This window comes from Cryptomeria japonica, chromosome 5 (genome assembly GCF_030272615.1).
Source record: "Cryptomeria japonica chromosome 5, Sugi_1.0, whole genome shotgun sequence".
In the NCBI taxonomy this organism is placed as follows: Eukaryota; Viridiplantae; Streptophyta; class Pinopsida; order Cupressales; family Cupressaceae; genus Cryptomeria; species Cryptomeria japonica.
Window position 1 is genome coordinate 88,317,534 of NC_081409.1, and position 24,224 is coordinate 88,341,757.

General features: G+C 35.2%; 1 protein-coding gene across 1 annotated transcript; it reads left to right on the forward strand.

Moving 5' to 3' along the window:
- The first annotated feature begins 1,200 nt into the window (after positions 1–1,200).
- On the forward strand, positions 1,201–7,850 carry LOC131054713 (probable 2-oxoglutarate-dependent dioxygenase AOP1). Its single transcript, XM_057989282.2, has 3 exons — positions 1,201–1,732; positions 6,509–6,836; positions 7,356–7,850. Exons 1-3 carry the CDS (start codon positions 1,353–1,355, stop codon positions 7,611–7,613), a joined length of 966 nt encoding a protein of 321 aa, XP_057845265.1. The 5' UTR covers positions 1,201–1,352; the 3' UTR covers positions 7,614–7,850.
- Positions 7,851–24,224: the final 16,374 nt, after the last annotated feature.

Here is a 24,224-nt window from a genome sequence, read left to right on the forward strand (position 1 = left end):
AATCATACAATGACTTTTCAAACAAGTGCCTTGTTTTTAGTATAGTTTTAATAATAATTATGATTTAATTTTAATAATGATTATATTTTAAAAATTATAATAATTAAGATTAAAAAATTAAACATAATTATTTCATAACAATTAAAATTTTACTAGAAAAAATAATATAAATTAAAGAAATCCTAATAAATTTTTAATTTCACAGAATAAAGTTAAATAATTGAAATAGTTTTAGATTTAAATCTACTTTAAAAACTAAAATATAATAAACAAAAATGTGTAAACAAAACTATATAAAAAATTCAATATTATGAAAAAATAAAATTAATAATAAATAACAATAGTCTTGATAGGTAGAAAAAATAATATAAATTAAAGAAATCCTAATAAATTTTTAATTTCACAAAAAGTTAAATAATTGAAATTAATAATAAATAATAATAGTCTTGATAATAATAATTTTATTAAGTCAAATTAATTAAATAAAAATAGTAATAATTTTTTTAATTCATTGTAATTTAAATATAATAAAATATGTATAAAAGTATAATTAGTTTTAAACACATTAATTCAATAAAAGAAAACTGTAACTAAAAATAACAAATCAATTTATTTTATTATAACATAACATTTTTTTTAATTATGTAATTATTATTATAAATATATATCCCTTAAAATTTTATACAATTTGATACTTATTATTTGATTGATTATATGTAATTATTATTATAAATATATATCCCTTAATATTTTATACAATTTGATACTTTTATTATTTGATTGATTATAGATCTATTTATGTTATAATAATATATTATTAAAATAATATAACATTATAAAATTTAATATTTATACTAAATGCATCACAAAAAAAGTTTAATTTTGCAAAAAAAGTTTAATTTTGGATCTAAATTGTATTTAGCCAATAAGTATGCAGAAAAATAATTTTCGTAATTTATAATGTTAAAAATTGTACAATTAGACAAAGTTAAAATTTGTTTGTGATTGGTTCAAATTAATTTTTTTAATAACTAGTTAACTGAAAAACAAAAAACTCGGCTAAATTTTCCAGTCATATATTTATTGCATCATACAAAAGACTTTTCAAATAAAGCTAAATTTCCCCTTCATAGGATGTACTGGCTAAATATGATCTACCTACTTAGATATGCCCCTGAATGAAAAAAATATTTATCAATAAACAATTTAAAAAATAGCAGTTTACGAGTTATCATCATGTCTTATTCATTTGCGGTACAGAAACCTAAAGATACCATCACCATCATATAATTCACAACCCTAATCGAGTTAGGAAACAAATTTCCTGTCCTTTTTCTCTTGTGATTCCAATCATGTCTCTTCAAACCAGTGTGGAGAGTGCTGATTTTCCTGTTATTGATATTTCACAGTTTCCCGTTGAATCTGATAGTGAAGATTTGAACCATCTCCAAGATCTTGAATTGATTGGTAAAGTGAGAGAAGCTTGCAAAGAATGGGGATTTTTCTTCGTTGTGAACCACGGAATTGCAGCAGATCTTGTGGAAGATGTCATGTCTCAAATCCAGCAATTATGTGCAATGCCTGCTGAAGTTAAAGCAAGAGTCAGCACCACTGCTTACAGAGCTCCTCCACCTTGGAATTTAAGCTTTGACCTCCCTAACTTGCCTCATTTAGATTCAGTTCAAGAAATGTCTCAGAAAATATGGCCTGAATATGGAAACCCTAAATTCTGGTATGGATTTACTTGTATATTATAGTATTTCTTGAGTCTTTAAATAGTGCAAGTCTGTTGAAATCAGCAATAGCTCTAGCCTCTTATTGGCATCAGGTTTAAATGTTATTTTACTACTTCTGAAATTTCTGTTGACTGTTTGAAGTTTCACATACCCTGCAGTAGCTAGCTTACACATTACACATTGCATTTGTAAAATAAATGAAAAAACATGAAGAATTAATCTACCAGTCCATTTTGGAATTAGGAGAAACCTTAAATGTATATTGAATCAGATTATCAAGGAGGGGAAACAAATTAATGGCGGGGCATGGACGCCTGCCACGCCATTAAGGAAGCATGGCGTCCCTTTTCACATCAATCATTTTATTCTCGAATGGGACTGCGGGTAGTGCACAGAGAGGAGGGGAGAAGTAATTTAAGGAGATTAGTGACATTTGAGAAGGGGATTTTTCAAATGTCTGAAGGGGGGAGGGCGTGGGAGTTGCAGATTCAGGGGAGATTGAAGAACATAACAGAGCAGAACAAGGAGCTGCACAGTTAGGTAAGTGTCGCTGCTGTATGTCTACTATTTCAGTTTATGTATATTGTTATCAGTTGGATGAAACATACTTCCTGCCTCTGTATTAGTTAACTTTTATCCAGCTCTGCAGTTGCCATTCCAAAGTGGACTGAGAGACATATAGGTAAAGGGTTACCCTAAAAACTACATGTAGGAAAATATCAGTTGGCAGTTCAACTAATTACAAAAGTAGCTTCTTTCTGCCCTATGCATTTGTATAGTAAACATGTGCGAAAATGTGGAACCATAGACAAGGCATGTGAGCTGTTTGACAAAATGTCTCAGAGCAAAGTGGCCTTAGCGAACGCCATTCTGGCAGGATATTTTCAAAATGGTTCTGTTGAAAAGGTGCTAGAAATTTTCAGTTAAATCCAATACAATCTTGTATTTGATAAGTAGAGGTAATTTCCATAACAAGTCAAATTATTATATTGTTATCAAGGTTAAACTGTGTAGTTTTTGAGTCAAACTCATTGACCCATGATTCACGAGTAGTGGTTCACAAGAACCCATCTCTCATGAGAATGAATGGTCCACTTAGCACTCATCGTATTTGCTTAGATTGGAATGTAGGAAATTCCATGGTTAAGTGTGTTTGAGTCAGAGTAAAATGGGGATCGATGGTTTCTAGAAGTCTCAATGCTTCATGCTTGTGAGTATCACCTAAATTTGATGACTTCTAAGTGAATCATTAATTCTCATGAGAGATGGGTTTGTGTGAATTACGATTACGTAATTGAATCCTAATATTAATATCATAACTTGACAGACTATGAAAAATGTCTCCTACTTATCAAGTGATGAGTTGAAGGGGCTCTATGATGAATGGTTCATAAAGCTCAATACTTATTGAATGTTTTACAAATGGGGTAGCAAGCTTAGTGGGCTTGAACTTGAGGGAAACACTATGGTTAAGCATGATTAAGTCAAAGTAGTATTGGGATGAGTGACCTCTCAAGAAGTCTTGATGCTTCACTCTCGTTAGCATCATCTAGATCCAATGACTACTAAGTGAAGATCATCTGTTTTCATGAGAGATGGGTTTGTGTGAACTAGTACTCATGAAATATGGGTCAATACGTTTGACCCAAAAACTACACAATCAAATTCTAATATTAACATCATTACTTGACACTACAAAAAATACCTCCTCCTTATCAAATTTACTAATTATAAAATAGTAATGCTTGCTATTTTGGGGATCCTATTAGGTTCAAATTTGTGGTTAAAAGAGAGCTTGTTTGAGACTAATTTGATTGCATTTCAACTTAAAAATATATTTTTGTTTACCTTTATTTAAAATTGGTCCAATTAGAGAGCATCAGAAGCCAAACAAAAGTCCTTAAGACTAGTATATCCATGATTAATATTATATGCACTTGTAATAGTATGATGTACTTACATTTTGATTGTATGAAAGCTATTGATTATTACCCTCATATAAATGCATACCTATGCTAGATGATTATTTGTTGATGGGTTAGTTTAACTATTGTAGAAAATTATGACAAAATTTGTCCTTTGATTTCTTTATGAGTTGCTTGTTGAGATTGATCTTGTTTAATATCATTATTGTTGGAAAACGATTTGATTATATCATTAATGGCCAATGGTGGTAGCAATAGAGGTGCAAGAATCTCTAAGTGCTAAGTTGTGATATACAAGGGCAAATAGGGTAACTTGTAGCTACTAAAATTTGGGAAACCTTGTGATGGATTTAACGTGGTGGGAATTATTGATTGATTTGACACATGATGTCTTTATGATCTCTATCATTTTAAAGGCTTGAACTAAGAAATATAGAGGGATAAATTAGATAAACTACTCTTAACATTGTTGAGTACTAAGTTGTGAGGACTATTCATTGAGTTTAAATATCTTTCATCTATATTGTTTTTGTGTTCCGTTGCATGATGTTGGATATTGAAAGTTGTATTGAGTTTGTAATGTTTATGCATCTTATGATCACTGAAATTTGATTACAAGAGTTGATTTTCAAACGTAGTGCTGCCATATGGAATTACTTGCTATTAACAATTAAGGTCATATTTAAATAAGTGTCCAAATTTGTGTTGAGTTTAGGATGGAATTCCTTGTGGTTGCCTTTGCCAGCTATGGGTAGTTAATAACAAGTATCACCAAATATGGCATGTGTTTCGCCTTTTATATCTACTTGGTGGATGAATGTATTCTAAGCTTTATAATTGGAATATATTAAAAAGATGTGTCCTTAGAAGTAGAATATAATATAACATTACTATTGTGGGTTTGATTTTTGTCTAATAGATATTGTGTTTCCAAGTGAGAATTGTATGCAATGAATGATCTTTGAGATGTTTATGAGTTTATGTTTGTTTATGTATTTGTGATTAGATAGAAGTCAACTCATTTGGGTTCGATCGGTCACTTGTGTATGTTTATGAGCTTATGTGTGTTTATGTATTTGTGACTAGATAGAAGTCGACTCATTTGGGTTCAATTCGTCACTTGTGTGTTGGTAATTTTGACCCCAGGCTTATATGATCATGTGTAGTGGTATATGGATCACTCTATGTGGTTGTGAATCCTTTTGATATTGTGATTATTTACAATTGACTATAATATGACTCCACATGTCAGAATCAAGTTGATATAGTTGTAGATTAGTCAATTATCACCATTATCATGTATATGATAGATGTTAGAAGCTAATTACGATATCTTAAGGATTAGCCATCTTTCATTAGTAACATAAAGGTGATATATCCCAAGAGCTACTCATGATAGGATATAGGTGCAATTCACCTAGTTGTCACTAATACTGTGGAGGTGGTGGATGTTAGGAGCTAACCACCATACATTAAGAAGTGGTTAGCTATTGCTAGTTGCATAGAAGTAGCAAATTCCAAGAGCTACTTGAGATATGATAAGGCATAGTGTGCATTCACTAGTACCATGTTGGTGATAGATGCAAAGAGTTGTATCCTATACTAGGTTGGACTAACTTTTTCTAGTGACATGGAGACAATAGATGGTAGTATACATCAATTCAAAAGGTTTAGTGGGTTGTGTAAACATTATCAATAGCCATTTGTTCTATATTGATACACTTACATCTTAGTCAAAACCAAGAGCTCCCTACTCAAATTTCCTTATCTTCAAAATTTGGAGTTTGGGGGCAGCAGATTGAATATGAAGACTCTTCAGTTAATTATCATTCTTGGGTACAGTGGGCCATGCCTCCATGACTTGTTTGAGAAATAAGAAACACCACTTTGTTTGGAAGAAAAAGGAACAAATGCTAGCTTCTATGGAGAACTACTTTACTTTCTATGAGGAGGTTTAGAAAGAAGTTAATAAAAGGAATTCCCCTATAGACTGCTCATTGATGGACATATGTTTTAAAGCTTTGAGATCAAAAGAAGGATCTGCTAGTGATCTTATGGTTTCTTGTTGTCTCAAGAAAAAAAGAGTTGGAGAGAAGGATCCTTGCACTAGAATAAAACAAAAATGTTTGGAACAATTTTTTGAACCACCCTAACTTTAGGTTGGTTGATTAAGTAAGGTTTTATAATGATTTGCCTTTTGTAGTCTCTTAGTTATTCCTCTTGGTTGTTATTTGGTGTTTGGTGGTGCTTCATGCTATATTATTCTATTTGTTCAAAGTTCTTGACCCTTTCAAAACCTAAAAATAATTTGATATTTAAATAGAGTTTCCACTACTCACCTAAATAACTTACTTGACATTGGTTTTTTATTTCTTTACTTAAATATTAAATAGTCTAATGATTAACCAAGCCACATTTAAAAAGTAATATTAGACCTCTATTTATAACATCCAATAGCATTAATTAGTTATCTTGTTTCTATTAACCAAAATTTATAGTTTTACCATTGAATTATTTAATTTAATTAAATTTCAATAATCAAACAATCAATAATAATTTTATACCTTATTTCAAAATAATAATTAATTATCTTATTTACATCAATCAAATTTTACTTTTTACTATTAAATTATTTAATTTACATATAAACCCAATTATCAAATAATCAATACTAATTTATACGTCATTCGCATTCAATAATAATAATTCTATTTTTATTGACTAAAATTTAAAAGTACTCTTTGAATTTCAATCAAATTTTTAAAAACTCATTGGAAATCAAAATCCAGTTTATGTCAAATCAAAATGGATGTATTTTTAACACAACTTGTGGGTATCGTGTGGCAGCGAGAAGATTGGAACGTACGGCATCATGGTGGACGATCTGTTAAGAAAAATTTCTAAAATCATTCTTGTCAGCTTGGATTTAGATATCAAGACTTTTTATCATTCTGCTTTCGAAAAGTGTACAAGCAACATACGAATAAATTCTTACTTGTCGAACGAAAATTCTATGGAAGAAGAGATTCTGCATTCCCACACAGATACCGGTTGCCTTACAATCCTGCACAATGATAATCAGCAGGGCCTCCAGGTCCTATCCAGACAAGGGAAGTGGCTCGATGTCAATCGTTTACCTCATTCCTTTGTTGTCAATGTTGGGGATTCTCTTAAGGTTTGAAATTCTCTAGACTATGAATAGTAATTTGTTTATGTTTACGTAGCATTTGGATTCTCCATTAAAATTCTGTAAAAACTACAGTTGTGTCACTTAAGTAGGAGCTCAAGCCACTCTACTGATTAGTTTTACTACTACAAATTATCTGGTCTACTGCCATAGGGAAACAAATAATCTTCTTAGTTGAATCTAGGAAAAAAAATTCCTAAATTGCAGTGCATGTATTGAATAACTAAAAACACCACCTTTCAATCCCAGGTTTAGTATTGGTACTGAAATGGGTTTGTGCTTAAACATTCACCCATTTCTCTTTTAGACCAGCATTGAAACGAATTTGTGCTCTAGCATTCACCCATTTGCTTTTTAGACCAGCATTGAAATGAATTTGTACTCTACCATTCACCCATTTCTTTTCTAGACTAGTATTGAAATGAGTTTGTGCTTTAACATTCATCCGTTTCTTTCTGTTCCTTTTCAAAGTAAGATAATTATTGACCATTTTGGCATGAAATACAGGCATGGAGCAATGGCAGATTCCACAGTTCAGCGCATAGAGTTGTTTACAGAGGATGGAAGCATCGAATATCACTGGCCACTTCTTTCTATTTTCCACACGATCACAAGATTTGGGCTCCAGAGGAGCTTGTGGATGAACACCACCCACGACTTTACAAGCCTTATACTTACTCCGAGTACAGGCTAAATTATGATCCTACCATTCACTCCAAAGAAGCTAACCGCATTCAGTTCCTTGATGTATTTGCAGGTATATAATATATATACTTGTTTGCTCGCTTTAAATGAAGGCTATGGACTGTCACCTGCTCCCATGGGTTCTATGATCTGTAGAGAATCCCAATGCATTAGAAACAACTAGAGGATAAACACTTAATCCACATTTTTGTCCTCGAAGTTCAGGAGTTCAATCATTTGGCAGGCTTGCTCTTATAACCATAGACAATCCTCTATAATAAATGTTATTGTATAATAAAAACTATTTGTTTGTTCGTTCATTGAGGACATTAAGATATTGATATCTGTGTTGATACTGTAAAAGGAAAACAAAGTTTAATTAGGGTTAATGTCGACTGTTTATTTTTTATTTTAGGAGATGTAAAAATGATAGTTAGAATTTTTAATTTTATAATTAAAGAGAGGGTGTAATTCAGGTTTCAGTTTGATTTGTGTTTATAGTGTTTTAAATTGTGTTTAGTGCATTTATGACACCTACGCATGGCACCCGGTGCATTAATGACGAGTTCATGATCAAAATTTTATCGTTTTGGCATCATGAGCCTCGAAGGCAAAGTGCCTTTGTTTTCCCTAAAACCCCATTTGGGCTTATCTATGGTAGGACGTCTGCGCGACGCACTGACGTCCCAATAAGTCTGCGGAATCTCGAATCCTTTGATTAGTCGGACGCTTGTCGACGTGTGTCTTTTGGCTCGCCTTCGGTCGTAACAACTCTCTGCACCTCTTTCAAAGATTAAAAACTACTCTTTGCTCATTTGGAGGGGTTCTACACTCTCATTTTCTTCTCTTATATCTCTTGTTTCTCATTAATCTCTTGATGCTCTCTTCAATGCTCTACCAACACTATCAAGCTACATCGATCTTGCAATTATCTGGCAACTATCTTAGCAACAAGCACATATCTCATTTTTCATTTTTTCTATACTTCAAATTGTTTAATTATTTCCACTCTAGCATAAGCATTAGTTTTATTATCCCCTGGCTCACCCTAGCGCCAGTTTAAGTGAGGTAGCGGCAGATCGATTTGTCCTCTGGGATTCATCATCTTGGAGGTGACAAATCTCTTCCCCTACATTTTGGTGAACCTGACGTGAATGCCTAATGTCAGATCTTTTTCTCTTAGAGTTTGATGTTTTCGACAAAGCATTTTCTAAGAATGATTTCGATATGTTGAATGAAGTTTTAGATAACTTCTTGGAAGCACCTCTTTCCAAAAGAGATGTAAAAAGGGAGTCATCCTCCACGACATCCTCATTCGAAGATAAGAAATTCGTGAACGTTACTGTTGTCTCCATGGCTTCGCAAAAGCCTAAGAGACCTTACATTCATGTAACTGCAGCAAGTCCTTCTTCCAAGAAAGTTAATACCATTAATGGAAAACCTTTTAGAGGAGAAATTTCTTACTTATATATACTAGGTTTATGCAATCCAAACAATCGTCTTACAATACCATTGCTCACACATATAATACTTAGAGGAATAAACAAACTCTTGATCAATCACAAGTTTCTTTACCACCTTCTCCACGACCTTTTTAGATATGGGATTTGGATATCATTGGCAAGATATCTCCCCCTTCATCTAAAGTCATGTTTTTATCATCACTGCTACAAATTATTTCACAAAGTGGGTCAAATCTATACCATTGAGATCCACCACTTCCAACATAATTTGCGGCTTCATCATGGGTAATATTTGTAGACACCTAAAAGTTGCACAATGAATTAAGTGAATTTTATTCATTTAATTATCCCTAATTATTCCAATTAATTAAATTAAGATTTAATTAATATTTTTATTCTTCTAATTGATATTTTAATCAAATTAAAGATTTGATTAAATCTCCTTCTTCTAGCCTAACCTATTAATTAAACTAAGGTTTGATTAAGTACCCTTAGCCATTTGATCAAATAAATCTTATTTATTTGATTAAAATCTTTTTTTCCCCTTTTGATTAAATTCACATTTGATTGAAAATCCCCTTTGCAAATAAATAAATCATTACTTATTTGTGAATAGTCCCCCCACTTGCAAAATCCTACAAATGCAAGTTGCATCCTTTTTGGCTAAATTAAACCATTTTAATTTGCTAAAATATCTATTTTCCTCATCCAATTGCAAAATCCTACATATCCCACTTGCCTCCATAATCATCCTTCTAGAAACCTCCTAATCATGTCCTTTCCCTAAATTTGGGGGTCACTTCTCCAAATTTGGAAGAAAGTCTTCAAAATGCATTTAAGACTATATATTTCAACAAGTTAACTTGTTGAGTCTTCCAAACATGTAAGGCTCTTACATAAACCACTAGTGGTTTTCCTCTTTGGGCAAGTTAACCTCCAAAGTCTTCAAAAGGCATTTAATACCTCTTACAAGCTCACACCCCTTAGCCATGATGGTTGTCCCTTTAACCATTTTCCCATGTTGCACAAGAGGTTGCCTCTTGGGTAATAGCATGCCTCCCTGGTTAATGACATTATCCAATGATGTCACTCCTTGAGGTTATCCCTAATTGCTTGCTTAGCATCTAATGCTTGTTTAGCATCCTCTCAAGCCCTCTCAAGGTGACATTTGTCAACTTGGGATTGGATAGAATCTCTTCCATGGATTGATAACTTTCAATCCTAGCCCTTGTTGAGATTACTCAATCTCAACCATCCATTTCTCTATTTTGCCTATAAATAGAGTTTATTTCTTCAACTCAAATCTCCAATCTTGTGCATCAAAATTATAGTCTTTTGCAGGTTATCAAAGCTCATTGGTCACCTTCAAGCATCCAAGTCTTCAAGCATTAACATTATAGCACTTAGCATTTGCATCATGCTTTAGGTCATTTTAGTTAGCTTAATTTCATATCAATTACTTAATTTTCATCTTCATCTAGCTTACTTAGTTCATCTTAATCTTCAATTTGGAATTAACATACCTTCATCTTATCTTCATCATCTTGATCATATCTAGTTTTGCATCTTACATCCTTAGTTTTCATCCATCATCTCACCATTCACTAGGATCTTAGTTGCATCCATTTTGATCCTAGAATCATCATACATGAATCTCGTTCTCTAGGTTGTCATCCAAGAGATCAAGTGCTCTTCCAAGTGAGGGTCACCTTGAATCTTAAGGATCTTTATAGATAGAGGAATATGGGGCGTGCTTAGAGTTTGGTTTTTCAAAGCTAGTTTCTTGGTTTTGAATTTTGATTTTAAACCTCTAACATAATGTTTCATGTGTGTGTTTGAGATGTTTTCCCCTCTTGTAGGTTGATACCACATTTCTAGCATACATTAAGTGCTATCTATGATCTTGCTTCACCTTATCCATACCCTCTAGCCCATATCCCTTTTTCTATCTATTTGTTGCTTTTATCATCCAGTGCTATCTACGATCTTGCTTCACTTTATCCATACCATCTATCCTATCTATTCATTTCTTCTATCATCTAGAGCTATCAACGATCTTGCTTCACTTTATGCATACCATCTATCCTATCTATTCATTGCTTCTATCATCCAGTGCTATCTACGATCTTGCTTCACTTTATCCATACCATCTATCATATGTATTCATTGCTTCCATCATCCAGTGATATCTACGATCTTGCTTCACTTTATCCATACCGTATATCCTATCTATCCATTGCTTCTATCATCGAGTGCTATTTATGATCTTGCTTCACTTTATCCATACCATTTATCCTATCTATTAATTACTTCCAGCATGCAGTGCTATCTAAAAATCTTGCTTAAACTTATCCATACCCTCTAGTCCATATCCCTTATCCTATCTATTCATTTATTTCATCATCCCTCACTATCTATGATCTTGTTTCTCCTATCTATATCCTATCTCCATCCATGTCCCCTTTTCCATCCTTGATCTTCATCAAAACTAAGGACAACAACATGATTTCAAAAAGCTCTTGAAGTGTCTCCTCATAAGATACCTTCATCTTTCTCCTATCCATTTCCACCTCAACGGTTCAATGATCCATTCATAATATTCCTTGTCTTGCTATACATTGGGGCAACCAAATACATCTTTATTCTAATCCAAAAAGCTCCAAAAGTCAGAATTGTCTAAAAAAAACTAAAAAATAAAGAATAAAATTAAAAATTTGAAAATCAAAGCATGAACACATGGCCCATGCATCAAATCAATAACAGGAAAACTCTCAAAGTTTACAATCAAACTGATCACATGTCTTGTCAATCAATCGATCACTCAAATCTATCAACATCAACATGTCTTATATAGGGCTAGGTACACTCAAAACCAAACAGATTGGTCGTATACAGGGTACTCACTCTTTGAAACTAGACATTCCTATCAATTATTGAGTCTTGTTAATCAATCCATCTATCAACATCAACATCAACATGTCTTAGACAAGGATAGGTACACTTGAAACCAGACATATCAGTCTTATACGAGGTACTCACTCTTTGAAACTAGACATTCTCATCAATCATCGAACAAATAAAAACAATGACATAGATCAGTATGACTGCTAGATTTGATCTAGTTAGTCTTATCTTTATCAATTGATGGCAGGACATGTTTCACCCCTCAAAAATAAAATTGAAAAATTTAAAACTCTAAAAACTAAAAAAAAAAATCAAAAACAATTCAAAAATTGCAATTAAAACAAATGGTGAAAACCTGGCAACATGTGCCATTTGTGAGAGAGAAACTCCTCTATCTATCAGTACTTCTATCATATCTTTGGCTCCATCTAATCTAAGCCAATAGCCATCGCGGAACGCTTGTACACACAGCATTATCGCAGACATACTTAGTCCAGTCATTGTCCTTGATTATCTGAATCAGTTATCCGACTCATATCCCACCATGGCTTAGTGATCAGTATAAATATCCATATCGAAGTAGTATCAACAGCAAGGGGAAAAATCCTGACCTCGCTGGGGGCATTTCGCATTGAGGGTTTTAGACATCAAACCAAACATGTAGCAAGACAACAAGTATCAGAGCAACCAACAACGACAACTACGATACAAGAGGCTAGACATCAAAGAATTGAACTGATTTGAACTAAACAAATGATCTATTTGCAAGATGTTTTCTTTGACAAATATACCTTTCAAATGGCATGCATGCTTACTTATGGTTGTTGATTTTTGTTTATCATATCTCCTAAGTGACTCAAGGATGTCTCAACGACTAGAGAAGCAAGGAAGGAATGTGATGTTTTATTTGTCTGTTGTTTGGGATTGAAGCCTTCTACTATACCAATTTGTTTTACAATGTGATCAGGCAACATATCACTAAAGACATTTCAGATTTGTATGGGACAAAGGTTAACTCTTGTCTGTTTTACGCAAGCACCACTCGGGTCATCTTGGTTCAATTATACCTCGACACTTGTGTCATCTTGCAATATCAAAATCCATGTAAGTTATACTCAGGTCATTATGGTTTAATTACACCATGATGTTTGTACCAACTTTCAACAAATCAAGGCCTGATGATGAAAATAAAGGAAGCACTAGCACTTTGATCAAAACAGATGGAAACATTTGGGAAGGAGAATGCATTAGTATCATTATCATTATCATCCTAATCTTGCATTAGATTGCATATCATTTTAATCTTGCATTGGGTTGCATATCATTAAAATCTGCATTTAGTTGTATTATCATATCATGGCATTTAGTTGCATATCATCATCATCATCATCATCATCTATTCACATTCATCATTCCATCCATCACATGCATATCTTTCGCATCATCATGGAATATTTCTTCACTTTCATATCTTCATCATTCATCCAACTCTCATCTATCATGTCTTATACCGGATGCATCTTTCCTGAAGCCAAACATTTTGATCAAGTCTTATACAAGATATATCATTCCTGAAACCAGACATTTTGATCATCTTTGTCTTATACATGAGGTGTCATTCCTTAAACCAAACTTGATCTCAATCTTATCAATTCTATCAATCCATTTCATCTGATCCATTCTATCATGTCTTATACAGGATGTATCTTTCCTGAAACCAGACATTTTTATCAGATCTTAAACAGGATATATTGTTCTTGAAACCAGATGTTTTGATCATCTTTGTCTTATAAAGGAGGTGTTATTTCTGAAACCAGACTTGATCTCAATCTTATCAACTCTATCAATCCATTTCATCTGATCCATTTTATCATGTCTTATACAAGATGTATCTTTGCTAAAACCAGATGTTTTGATTGGGCCTTATATAAGATATATCATTCTTGTAACCAGCGCTTTGATTATCTTTGTCTTATACGAGATGTGTCATTCCTAAAACCAAACTTGATCTTAATCTTATCAATTCTACCAATCCATTTCATCTGATCCATTCTATCATGTCTTATACAAGATGTATCTTTCCTGAAACCAGACGTTTTGATTAGGTCTTATACAGTATATATCGTTATGAAACCAGACGATTTGATCATCTTTGTCTTATACAGAAGGTGTCATTCTTGAAACCAAACATGATCTCAATCTTATCAATTCTATCAATACATTTTATCATGTCTTATACAGGATGTATCTTTTCTGAAACCAAACGTTTTGATCAAGTCTTATACAAGATATATCATTCCGGAAACCAGACGTTTTGATCATCTTTGTCTTATACAGAAGGTGTCATTCCTGAAACCAGACTTGATCTCATTCTTATCAATCTGATCAATCTTATCAATCTGATCAATCTTACCAATCCAATCAATCTGACCAATCTTATCAATCCAACCAATCTGGTCAATCTTATCAATCCAATCAATCTGATCAATCTTATTAAACTCGGGCATGTCATCAATCTATCCACTCTTCTATCTTTCAAATAACATTCTTCTTCTTTCAAGAGATCCTTCATGCCTTTAGTGCATGAGCGATCCCTCGAGGGGGGCATTATCATATTGAATCTCCATATCAGTCTCATATCAGCTTCATATCGATAAAATCACATTAGCGTATCATATCGAAATCAATTTTTCATATCCAGGGAATCATATCGACAATTTTGGCAACATCATATCAAAAAAATTTGACGACAAATTGAGGGCTTTTCTTTGAATCAACATGTGGTCACTCGCTGACTCAATGAGGGGCAAAATGTAGACATCTAAACTTGCCTAATGAATTAAGTGAATTTTATTCATTTAGTTATCCCTAATTATTCCAATTAATTAAATTAAGATTTAATTAATATTCCTATTCTTCTAATTGACCTTTTAATCAAATTAAAGATTTGATTAAATCTCCTTCTAGCCTAACCTAATAATTAAAATAAGGTTTGATTAAATACCATTAGCCATTTGATTAAATAAACCTTATTTATTTGATTAAAATCCATTTTCCCCCTTTTGATTAAATTCACATTTGATTGAAAATCCCCTTTGCAAATAAATAAATCATTATTTATTTGTGAATAGTCCCCCCACTTGCAAAATCCTACAAATGCAAGTTGCATCCCTTTTGGCTAAATTAAACCATTTTAATTTGCTAAAATGTGTAAAGCGGAAAATCGCGATCGAACCCTAGTTGCTCTCCCCTCTTCCAACTCCAAGGAGAGAGAAGGGAGATTCACTAGGGTTGATGGTTTTCACTTAGGGGAGAGACTTTACATTCAAAAGAGGGGTTGAAACCCACAAGATCCAATCCTACACAATGCAAGATTCGCTGCAAAATGTGTTTCAAGGGTTAAGACAGCAAGGCTACCCTCTTTTGTAAAGAATGTGCATAGAAGAATTAAGCTAGGAATGCATAGAAACTGAGAAAGATTCGCTTGTAAACTGAGTTAGGGATATAGGATGAAGCTGCGGACCTGGAATTAGCAGTAAAATGTCGATACGGCGCTGTCCTGCAAATTTGAGCAAAAGTTGTCGGGACGATGGCGCCCGGCGCCACGGTCCTCTGAAAAATCCGCGAAACGAAGGGGGATCTGTTCGTCTCTGCACAAGGAGTCCAGATCTTCAATTTCAGCCGCGTACCTGCAACCTACACACAGAAAAGCGAAGACAATTGGGGGGTTAGAGATTAGGGGTTTGCCTTTAGGTCAAACCCCGGTTTTGGAATTAACCAAGAAATGAGCAATGCTGTAAATGTAAATGTTTGTAATGTAAAACAAGTACTAATACCTTGTTGTAAGGATGTTTGTATCCTTATGTACGAAGGTATAGATGTTGTATGTTGTAGTAGTATGTTGTAAGTGATCTCCTCTTCAATGGTTGAATCCTTGTCTTGAATGCAACACTTAGCCTTGAATGGAGACTTGAAATGATCAATTGCTTGAAGGAATGCTTGAATGCTTGAATGCTTGAGTATAGTTTCCACGCTTTTTCCCTCATGTATGTATATATCCAAATGAGAGAGGAAAATGTAGTTTATATACTTGTCAATTAGGGCTGAAAGACTGATTTTCTGACCTTAGGCCGACCAGGAAAGTTAATTTTCCAATTTGCAAACAAAAAGACCCGAGAACCCTTAGGAGACTGGGCCCAAAATAGGCCCAGGGACCAGGGCGCTGGGCGCCATGGTCCTGGGGGACCAAGGCGCTGGGCACCCTAGTCCTGAAGGACTAGGGCACTGGGCGCTCTGGTCCCACCTCCCGGGACAGCAGGGTGCAAAGGAGGTTCAGGCCAGGGTGCAAGAAAATGCAGTTTTCAGTGTCATAATCAGGTTTCGGGGTCTCCATTCAGGTTGCGTGTTGCGTCGCCATCGTGAAGACCCAAATGCGGTCGAAATTGCAAGTGTCGCAATTTTAGGATGCTACATTTAGCCCCCACTTTAGCGGGAGTATGTATGCTCATACTTCCGGTAAAGTACAAGGAACAATATTGAAAGACTTTCACCACGTCAAGGAGGCAAGATACACCAAGCCCCCAGTGGACTAAGGATCTTACGACTTCGATTGACAAAGTAAAAGGGAAGATCACAAGGGAGAACCATGACTGTCAGTAGTAAGGTTCCCTCACTATGAGTCATGCAAGAGAAATACCGCAAATTTTCAAGGCAAAGCTGAGTTCTCCAAGAAATTTTCATGTATCCTGAAGGGATAGACAGGGTGTATGCCCCCCTACGTTAAAGCGATCGCACACGCCTCAACGGGGGTGATTGTTTTAACGTAGTGATACACATAAGAAATGAGAAAGGAAAGGATCACGTTATCGCAAGGATTTAGCCCCCAAGTGTGAGATAAACCCAACGATAATAGACACAAAACACAAAGCACGAGGTGACTTCACTTTCCTCGGGGTCAGTATGCTGTATGATAATTCATGTATATATATCATATGTATGAATGCATAATTGTTCTTCATTCCCCAATCAAGGAAGGTCACCTAGAAGAAGGGAACACATGTGTCTTTTGAGTCAACATGAGAGAGACCAAAAGAGATCTCAATGCTTTGCATCGTCCTCAAGTAGACAACACTAAGGACAACAAATAGAAGAATGAGAATAACGTATAGAAGAAGTAACACAAGAGAGGAGGAGAGAATCTGCTATGCTAATGTAACTAGTCTAGCACGTCATCTACCCCCCGATCTTGCTGATCAATGTTTCGGGAAGGCAGGGAACACGCTAGAGGAGGAACATCCAACACAGCAGATGGAGCTATCACAAGATCCAAACAAGGGCTATGTTCATGTTCCAAGCCACGGTGTTCTTGTCTAGGAGCTAGGATAAGTGCTTTAGAAAATTCATTAGATAAATGGTCATCAATATCAACAAGTTCATATTCACTATCAGAAGCAAGAGGAGAAGTAGCATTTTCATCATGAATAACATCTTCATCTATATCATCATCAAGATTTATAAAAATAGGATCTTTAACTCGCACAGGATCAAGACCATCATGCATCTTATGTTTAGGAGATTTAGGCTCAATGTCCGGCTGAGGAGAAAATGGAATAATGCTTGTTGAAGGTGTCTTTGGAGATTGCAAAGTTTGAGAAGCGGCTGCTTGAGCCCTAAGACGACGCTTTCGTCGGCGTTCACGTGCAGAACGATTTCGTCTAGTCTTAGTAGGAAGTGAAGAAGATTGAGGAGGAGGAATGTTTTCATCCTTATCACTTGGGTGTTTAGGTTGTGGTCTCTTAGGCTGGATAATAGGAGAAGAAGAAGGTCTCTTCTCTCTATAAAAAGAAGGAGGAGGGACTGCTCCATATAAAGGAGGAATATTTGGTTTAGGAAGAAGACCAAGTCCATCATGACGAGGAGGTATAGGTCTACATTTAGAAGGTTTATTAGGCATAGACATAGTCACATCCATAGGAATGGGTTGGGAATCTTCTTGAGGAAAGACATTAGTTTTATCTTTCAAAGGAAGAACTTCCTTCTCAAGAATGATAGGAATGTCAAGTTTGGGTGTTCTAGGTTCACTTAGAGATAGGATCATATCCGTTTTCCACTTTTGATAATATTTGAAAAGATGATCGCTTCGCGGAGGAAGAGATTGGAATTGTTTAGGCCAAAAGTAATCAATAGGAACACTAGAAGTTCTTTCAGCTGGTTTAAAGAGACTATGATTGAGAGTAACAACTTCACCATTATGGGGAAATTTCAAACACTTGTGAATAGGAGAAGCAATAGCTTTCATGGAAGATAGCCAAGGATAGCCAAGCTTCACACGAAATTGTTCGGAAGATGGAATAATAGCAAAGTTCACATCAAGGGATTTGTTATGTACCTCAATAGGCAATGTAATAGAACCAATTGCAGGAGAAGAAAATGCATCAAATAATTTCACAATCACATCTGTTTTGTCATAGATCACTTGATTCAATTGCAAAGTAAAAAGAAATTCTTCAATAATAACATTAACCATGCACGAAGGATCAATAAGCACTCCACGGCAAGGTGTATTTTTTACTTTTGCAACTATGTATAAAGGACCATCAGGTGCCCTAATGGTTTCACTGGAATCAAATGTGATGGAAGGTTCTTTAGGGTTTTCTTGCTGCTCTACAAAGTTAATCACATTCGGAGTCATAGACACAAGACCATCAGATGAGAGAGAGGAATCATTAGTCTCAATCGCATTAGAGGTATGAGAAGGTAATGGATCAGTGAAAATCTGAAGATTTTGATTAGGAGGAGCTACAGATGTATTGCCTTTATCATTCACTCCAGAAACAGAAATAGTATTATTATCAATCAAATCTTGAATTTTACCCTTTAAAGACAAACATTTTTCAGTAGCATGCCCAGGCTGATGATGAAATTGACAAAAAGCTTTGTTATCAAAATAAGGTGAAGTAATCTTTGCAGGATCAATTTGCCTTATAGGAGGAAGAGTAAGCACATTTTGTTCCAATAACTTATTCATAATACTATGCAATGATTCATTCAAAGGAGTATACTTTCTTTCTTTCTTGAAAAATTTAGAAATAGGAGGCACACCTGATGCTGCATTCACATTGTTCTTGATGATGTTTTCATTGAATTTGATGGAATCTCTGTTCGGTTTAAACTTTCCAAATGGTTGTTGACTGCTATCACCCTTATCACTCGGAGCCATAGGATGTGATTGTTCCATTTGACTCACAGTCAGTTGATAATTGTGAAGAGTTGCACACAACTGTTGGAAAGAAGTAAACTCAGAAAACAGAAGTTTGTCTCGAATATCTTTTTGTAAATTAGAAATAAATATTCTTTGAATATCATTGTCAGGCACTGGAAAAGAAATTTGAGCATACAAATGCTTATATCTACCAATGAAATCAGTCACTTTTTCCTTAACACCTTGTTTACAATGCATTAAATCAATCAAAGTAACTTTAGGACTTATATTGTTTTGAAATTGTTGAATGAAAGCATTTGCAAGTTGTTCGAAAGAAGTAATAGAATAAGAAGGCAACGAGCAATACCATTGTAGAGCTTTGTCTCTTAATGTTCTAGTGAACAATTTTGCAAGCAACCTTTGGTCATAAGCAAAATCAGTACATATTGTTTGAAAAGTCTTAACATGTGTTAGAGGATCATCTTTACCATTATAAAGCTCCAAATGCGGGATTTCAACATGTTTAGGAGGGATAGCTCGAACAATGTCAAGAGAAAGTGGGCTCGCAACATCAAATGTGGGCACACTAAACTTAGATTGATTCATAGAGGCAATTTGTTGTTGTAAAGAAGAGACAGTTTGTGCAAGATTGTTAATGGTCGCTTCAATCGAAGAGTTCATATTAGACGTGTTGGATTGTGATGGAGGTGTTATGTTATTGAAAGAAGGTAAAGAGTAAGGTGGTGGGACTCTATGATAATTAGTCATAGGAGATGATTGGACAGGAGGAACACTACAAGGAGGAATGGAATGATTGAATGAATTGCCCCCTTGCATCATGTTCATTTGTGGAGATATAATAGGGACACTCATTGAAGGGGTGAATGAAGAAATCGGATTGAATGAAGGAAGAGGGTTAATTGAAGAGGAAGGATTGCCCCCATGACTGGTGATCACAGGAGGAATGTCTTGTGTAGAAGTAGCCATTATGTTTGATGTAAAGGTAGGTATGCTAGCAATAGAAGTCATCAAAGGAATAGAATGATTGACTTGAGTAGGAGGTTGTGTATAACCCAAATTTTCAGCACAACTCTTCATAGGCATCACATTCGAATCCACAATGTGTGCAATACCATGCAAAATATCAATTCCATTCTTATCACTTTGAAGCATATGTTTTAGACCCTCAATTAAAGGAAGAGCTTGACTATCGGGATACTCATGAGACATCCATTGGTGAAAATCGTCAAATTGATTATCCAATTTCGAAAGTTGTTCTACAGAAACCTCATAGAGAGCTTCTTCATCATTAGGAGGATTAGAGGAATTACCCATATCCTCGTTAAAAAGGCTATTCAAATTAGGTTCCATCTCCTCGGTAATTAAACCTCGGAAAGACTTAATTCTATGGCTTCGTCTAATGGGAATAGTGGAAGTAGGGCTTATTGTTGTAAAACTCATGCACTAGAAAGGGAGAGAAGATTTTGAATTTAGAGGTAGCAATTTTCAGTAAAATCAGCCAATCTTCTGGATTTAAGCTGTTAAATGCAATCACGACAGTCTCCCAAAATTTTGGAAAAAATGTCCGGGACCGTGGCGCTCGGAGTGCAACACGGTCCTTGCAACTTTTTTCGAAATTTGCAGGGATGAAAGGTATGATGATTTTAGAGCTAATCTGAAAAAATTGAGTGATTTTACGATCTGTAGATAGGCCAAATTAAAGTTGTAAATTCAAAATTGAACCCTATCAAGATTGTCGAAAAATGCAAAATTTGAATTTTGAAAAAGAGAGGGAAACTGAAATTTTGAATTTTATGATTTTAGAGGGATTGCCAAAAGCAATGCAAGTTTTGAAATTCAAAAGTTGACTCAATTTCACGCAAAACTCAATTTTGAAAACGGAAATTAAAGTTGTTGTAATTAAGCACTTAATTTCAAAAGTCACAAATTGCAAGAATTTGAATAAAGCACTGAAATTTCGAATGAATGCAAACACACTTTTCAGATTTAGGACAGTAAGAACACAATTTTGACACAAAATTTCAATTTCAATGATTTTTGAATGATTAGAAGCGTTAATCCAAGCAATCCCTAGACCAACTTTGACTTTAATTTTGAAAGTGTTATAATTGATAAAATCAGCCAAAATTCTGGATTTTAGCAGGAAAATACAGTAAGATCTAGCTCCCGAAATTTCGGAAAAAATGTCGGGGATGATGGCGCTCGGAGTGCACACGGTCCTCGCAACTTTTTTCCAAATTTTCAGGGATGAAAGATATTGTGATTTTATTGCGGAATCCAAAGTTATAGCTGATTTGGAGATGTTTTTATAGGTCAAATTGTCGGACAAAGGTTGAATCAAGAGGGTTTCAAAAATTAGGGTTTTGACATTTAACCACTTAATTTTTAAAATTAAAGCACAAATATGAATTGATAATTTGTAATAGAAGAGCAGATCTAAAACAAGCATTAACATTTAGACATTTCACAAGTTCAATTACTAAAAAGAAAATTTAGGGTTTTTTATGCAATCACCTCTAAAATTTTGCAAAAGATCAAACATGGAAATGTAATCAAGGAATCAATTTTCAGATCTAAGCATGAATAATCAGAAAGGATGTTCACGTCGGGTTCACCAAAATGTAAAGCGGAAAATCGCGATCGAACCCTAGTTGCTCTCCCCTCTTCCAACTCCAAGGAGAGAGAAGGGAGATTCACTAGGGTTGATGGTTTTCACTTAGGGGAGAGATTTTACATTCAAAAGAGGGGTTGAAACCCACAAGATCCAATCCTACACAATGCAAGATTGGATGTTAAATGTGTTTCAAGGGTTAAGACAGCAAGGCTACCCTCTTTTGTAAAGAATGTGCATAGAAGAATTAAGCTAGGAATGCATAGAAAGTGAGAAAGATTTGCTTGTAAACTGAGTTAGGGATATAGGATGAAGCTGCGGACCTGGAATTAGCAGTAAAATGTCGATACGGCGTTGTCCTGCAAATTTGAGCAAAATTTGTCGGGACGATGGCGCCCGGCGCCACAGTCCTCCGAAAAATCCGCGAAACGAAGGGGGATATGTTCGTCTCTGCACAAGGAGTCCAGATCTTCAATTTCAGCCGCATACCTGCAACCTACACACAGAAAAGCGAAGACGATTGGGGGGTTAGGGATTAGGGGTTTGCCTTTAGGTCAAACCCTGGTTTTGGAATTAACCAAGAAATGAGCAATGCTGTAAATGTAAATGTCTGTAATGTAAAACAAGTACTAATACCTTGTTGTAAGGATGTTTGTATCCTTATGTGCGAAGGTATAGATGTTGTATGTTGTAGTAGTATGTTGTAAGTGATCTCCTCTTCAATGGTTGAATCCTTGTCTTGAATGCAACACTTAGCCTTGAATGGAGACTTTAAATGATCAATTGCTTGAAGGAATGCTTGAATGCTTGAATGCTTGAGTATAGTTTCCACGCTTTTTCCCTCATGTATGTATATATCCAAATGAGAGAGGAAAATGTAGTTTATATACTTGTCAATTAGGGCTGAAAGACTGATTTTCCCGACCTTAGGCCGACCAGGAAAGTTAATTTTCCAATTTGCAAACAAAAAGACCCGAGACCCCTTAGGAGACCGGGCCCAAAATAGGCCCAGGGACCAGGGCGCTGGGCGCCATTGTCCTGGGGGACCAGGGCACTGGGCGCCATGGTCCTGGGGGACCAGGGCGCTGGGCACCCTAGTCCTGAAGGACCAGGGCGCTGGGCACTCTGGTCCCACCTCCCGGGACAGCAGGGTGCAAAGGAGGTTCAGGCCAGGGTGCAAGAAAATGCAGTTTTCAGTGTCATAATCAGGTTTCGGGGTCTCCATTCAGGTTGCGTGTTGTGTTGCCATCGTGAAGACCCAAATGCGGTTGAAATTGCAAGTGTCACAATTTTAGGACGCTACAAAATGTCTATTTTCCTCACCCATTTGCAAAATCCTATATCTCCCACTTGCCTCCATAATCATCCTTCTAGAAACCTTCTAATCCCATCCTAATCATGTCTAATCTCCTAATCATGTCCTTTCCCTAAATTTGAGGGAGTCACTTCTCCAAACTTGGAAGAAAGTCTTCAAAATGCATTTAAGACTTTATCTATTTCAACAAGCTAACTTGTTAAGTCTTCCAAACATGCAAGTCTCTTACATAAACCACTAGTAGTTTTCCTCTTTGGGCAAATTATCCTCCAAAGTCTTCAAAAGGCATTTAATGCCTCTTACAATTCCATGCCCCTTAGCCATCATGGTTGTCCCTTTAACCATTTTCCCATGTTGCACAAGAGGTTACCTCTTGGGTAATAGCATGCCTCTCTGGTTAATGACATTATCCAATGATGTCATTCCTTGAGGTTATCCCTAATTGCTTGCTTAGCATCTAATGCTTGTTTAGCATCCTCTCAAGCCCTCTCAAGGTGACATTTGTCAACTTGGGATTGGATTTAATCTCTCCTGTGGATTGATAACTTTCAATCCTAGCCCTTGTTGAGATTACTTGATCTCAACCATCCATTTATCTATTTTGCCTATAAATAGAGCTCATTTCTTCAACTCAAATCCCCAATCTAGTGCATCAAAATTATAGTCTTTTGTAGGTTATCAAAGCAACTCATTGGTCACCTTCAAGCATCCAAGTCTTCAAGCATTAACATTATCGCAATTATCATTTGCATCATGCTTTAGGTCATTTTAGTTAGCTTAATTTCATATCAATTAATTAGTTTTCATCTTCATCTAGCTTACTTAGTTCATCTTAATCTTCAATTTGGAATTAATATAGCTTCATCTTATCTTCATCATCTTGATCATATCTAGTTTTGCATCTTGCCTCCTTAGTTTTCATCCATCATCTCACCATTCACTAGGATCTTAGTTGCATCCATTTTGATCCTAGAATCATCATAAATGAATCTCGTTATCTAGATTGTCATCCAAGAGATCAAGTACTCTTACAAGTGAGGGCCACCTTGAATCTTAAGGATATTTATAGATAGAGGAACATGGGACGTGCTTAGAGTTTGGTTTTTCATAGCTACTTTCTTAGTTTTGAATTTTGATTTCTAACCTCTAACATAATGTTTCATGTGTATGTTTGAGA

Bases quoted from the DNA above. Each gene is read 5' to 3' on its own strand.
- LOC131054713 (XM_057989282.2), top strand. From the start codon at position 1,353: ATGTCTCTTCAAACCAGTGTGGAGAGTGCTGATTTTCCTGTTATTGAT. The intron at 1,733-6,508 runs GTATGGATTTAC...ATCGTGTGGCAG, and splicing joins TATGGAAACCCTAAATTCTG to CGAGAAGATTGGAACGTACG. The intron at 6,837-7,355 runs GTTTGAAATTCT...CATGAAATACAG, and splicing joins ATGTTGGGGATTCTCTTAAG to GCATGGAGCAATGGCAGATT.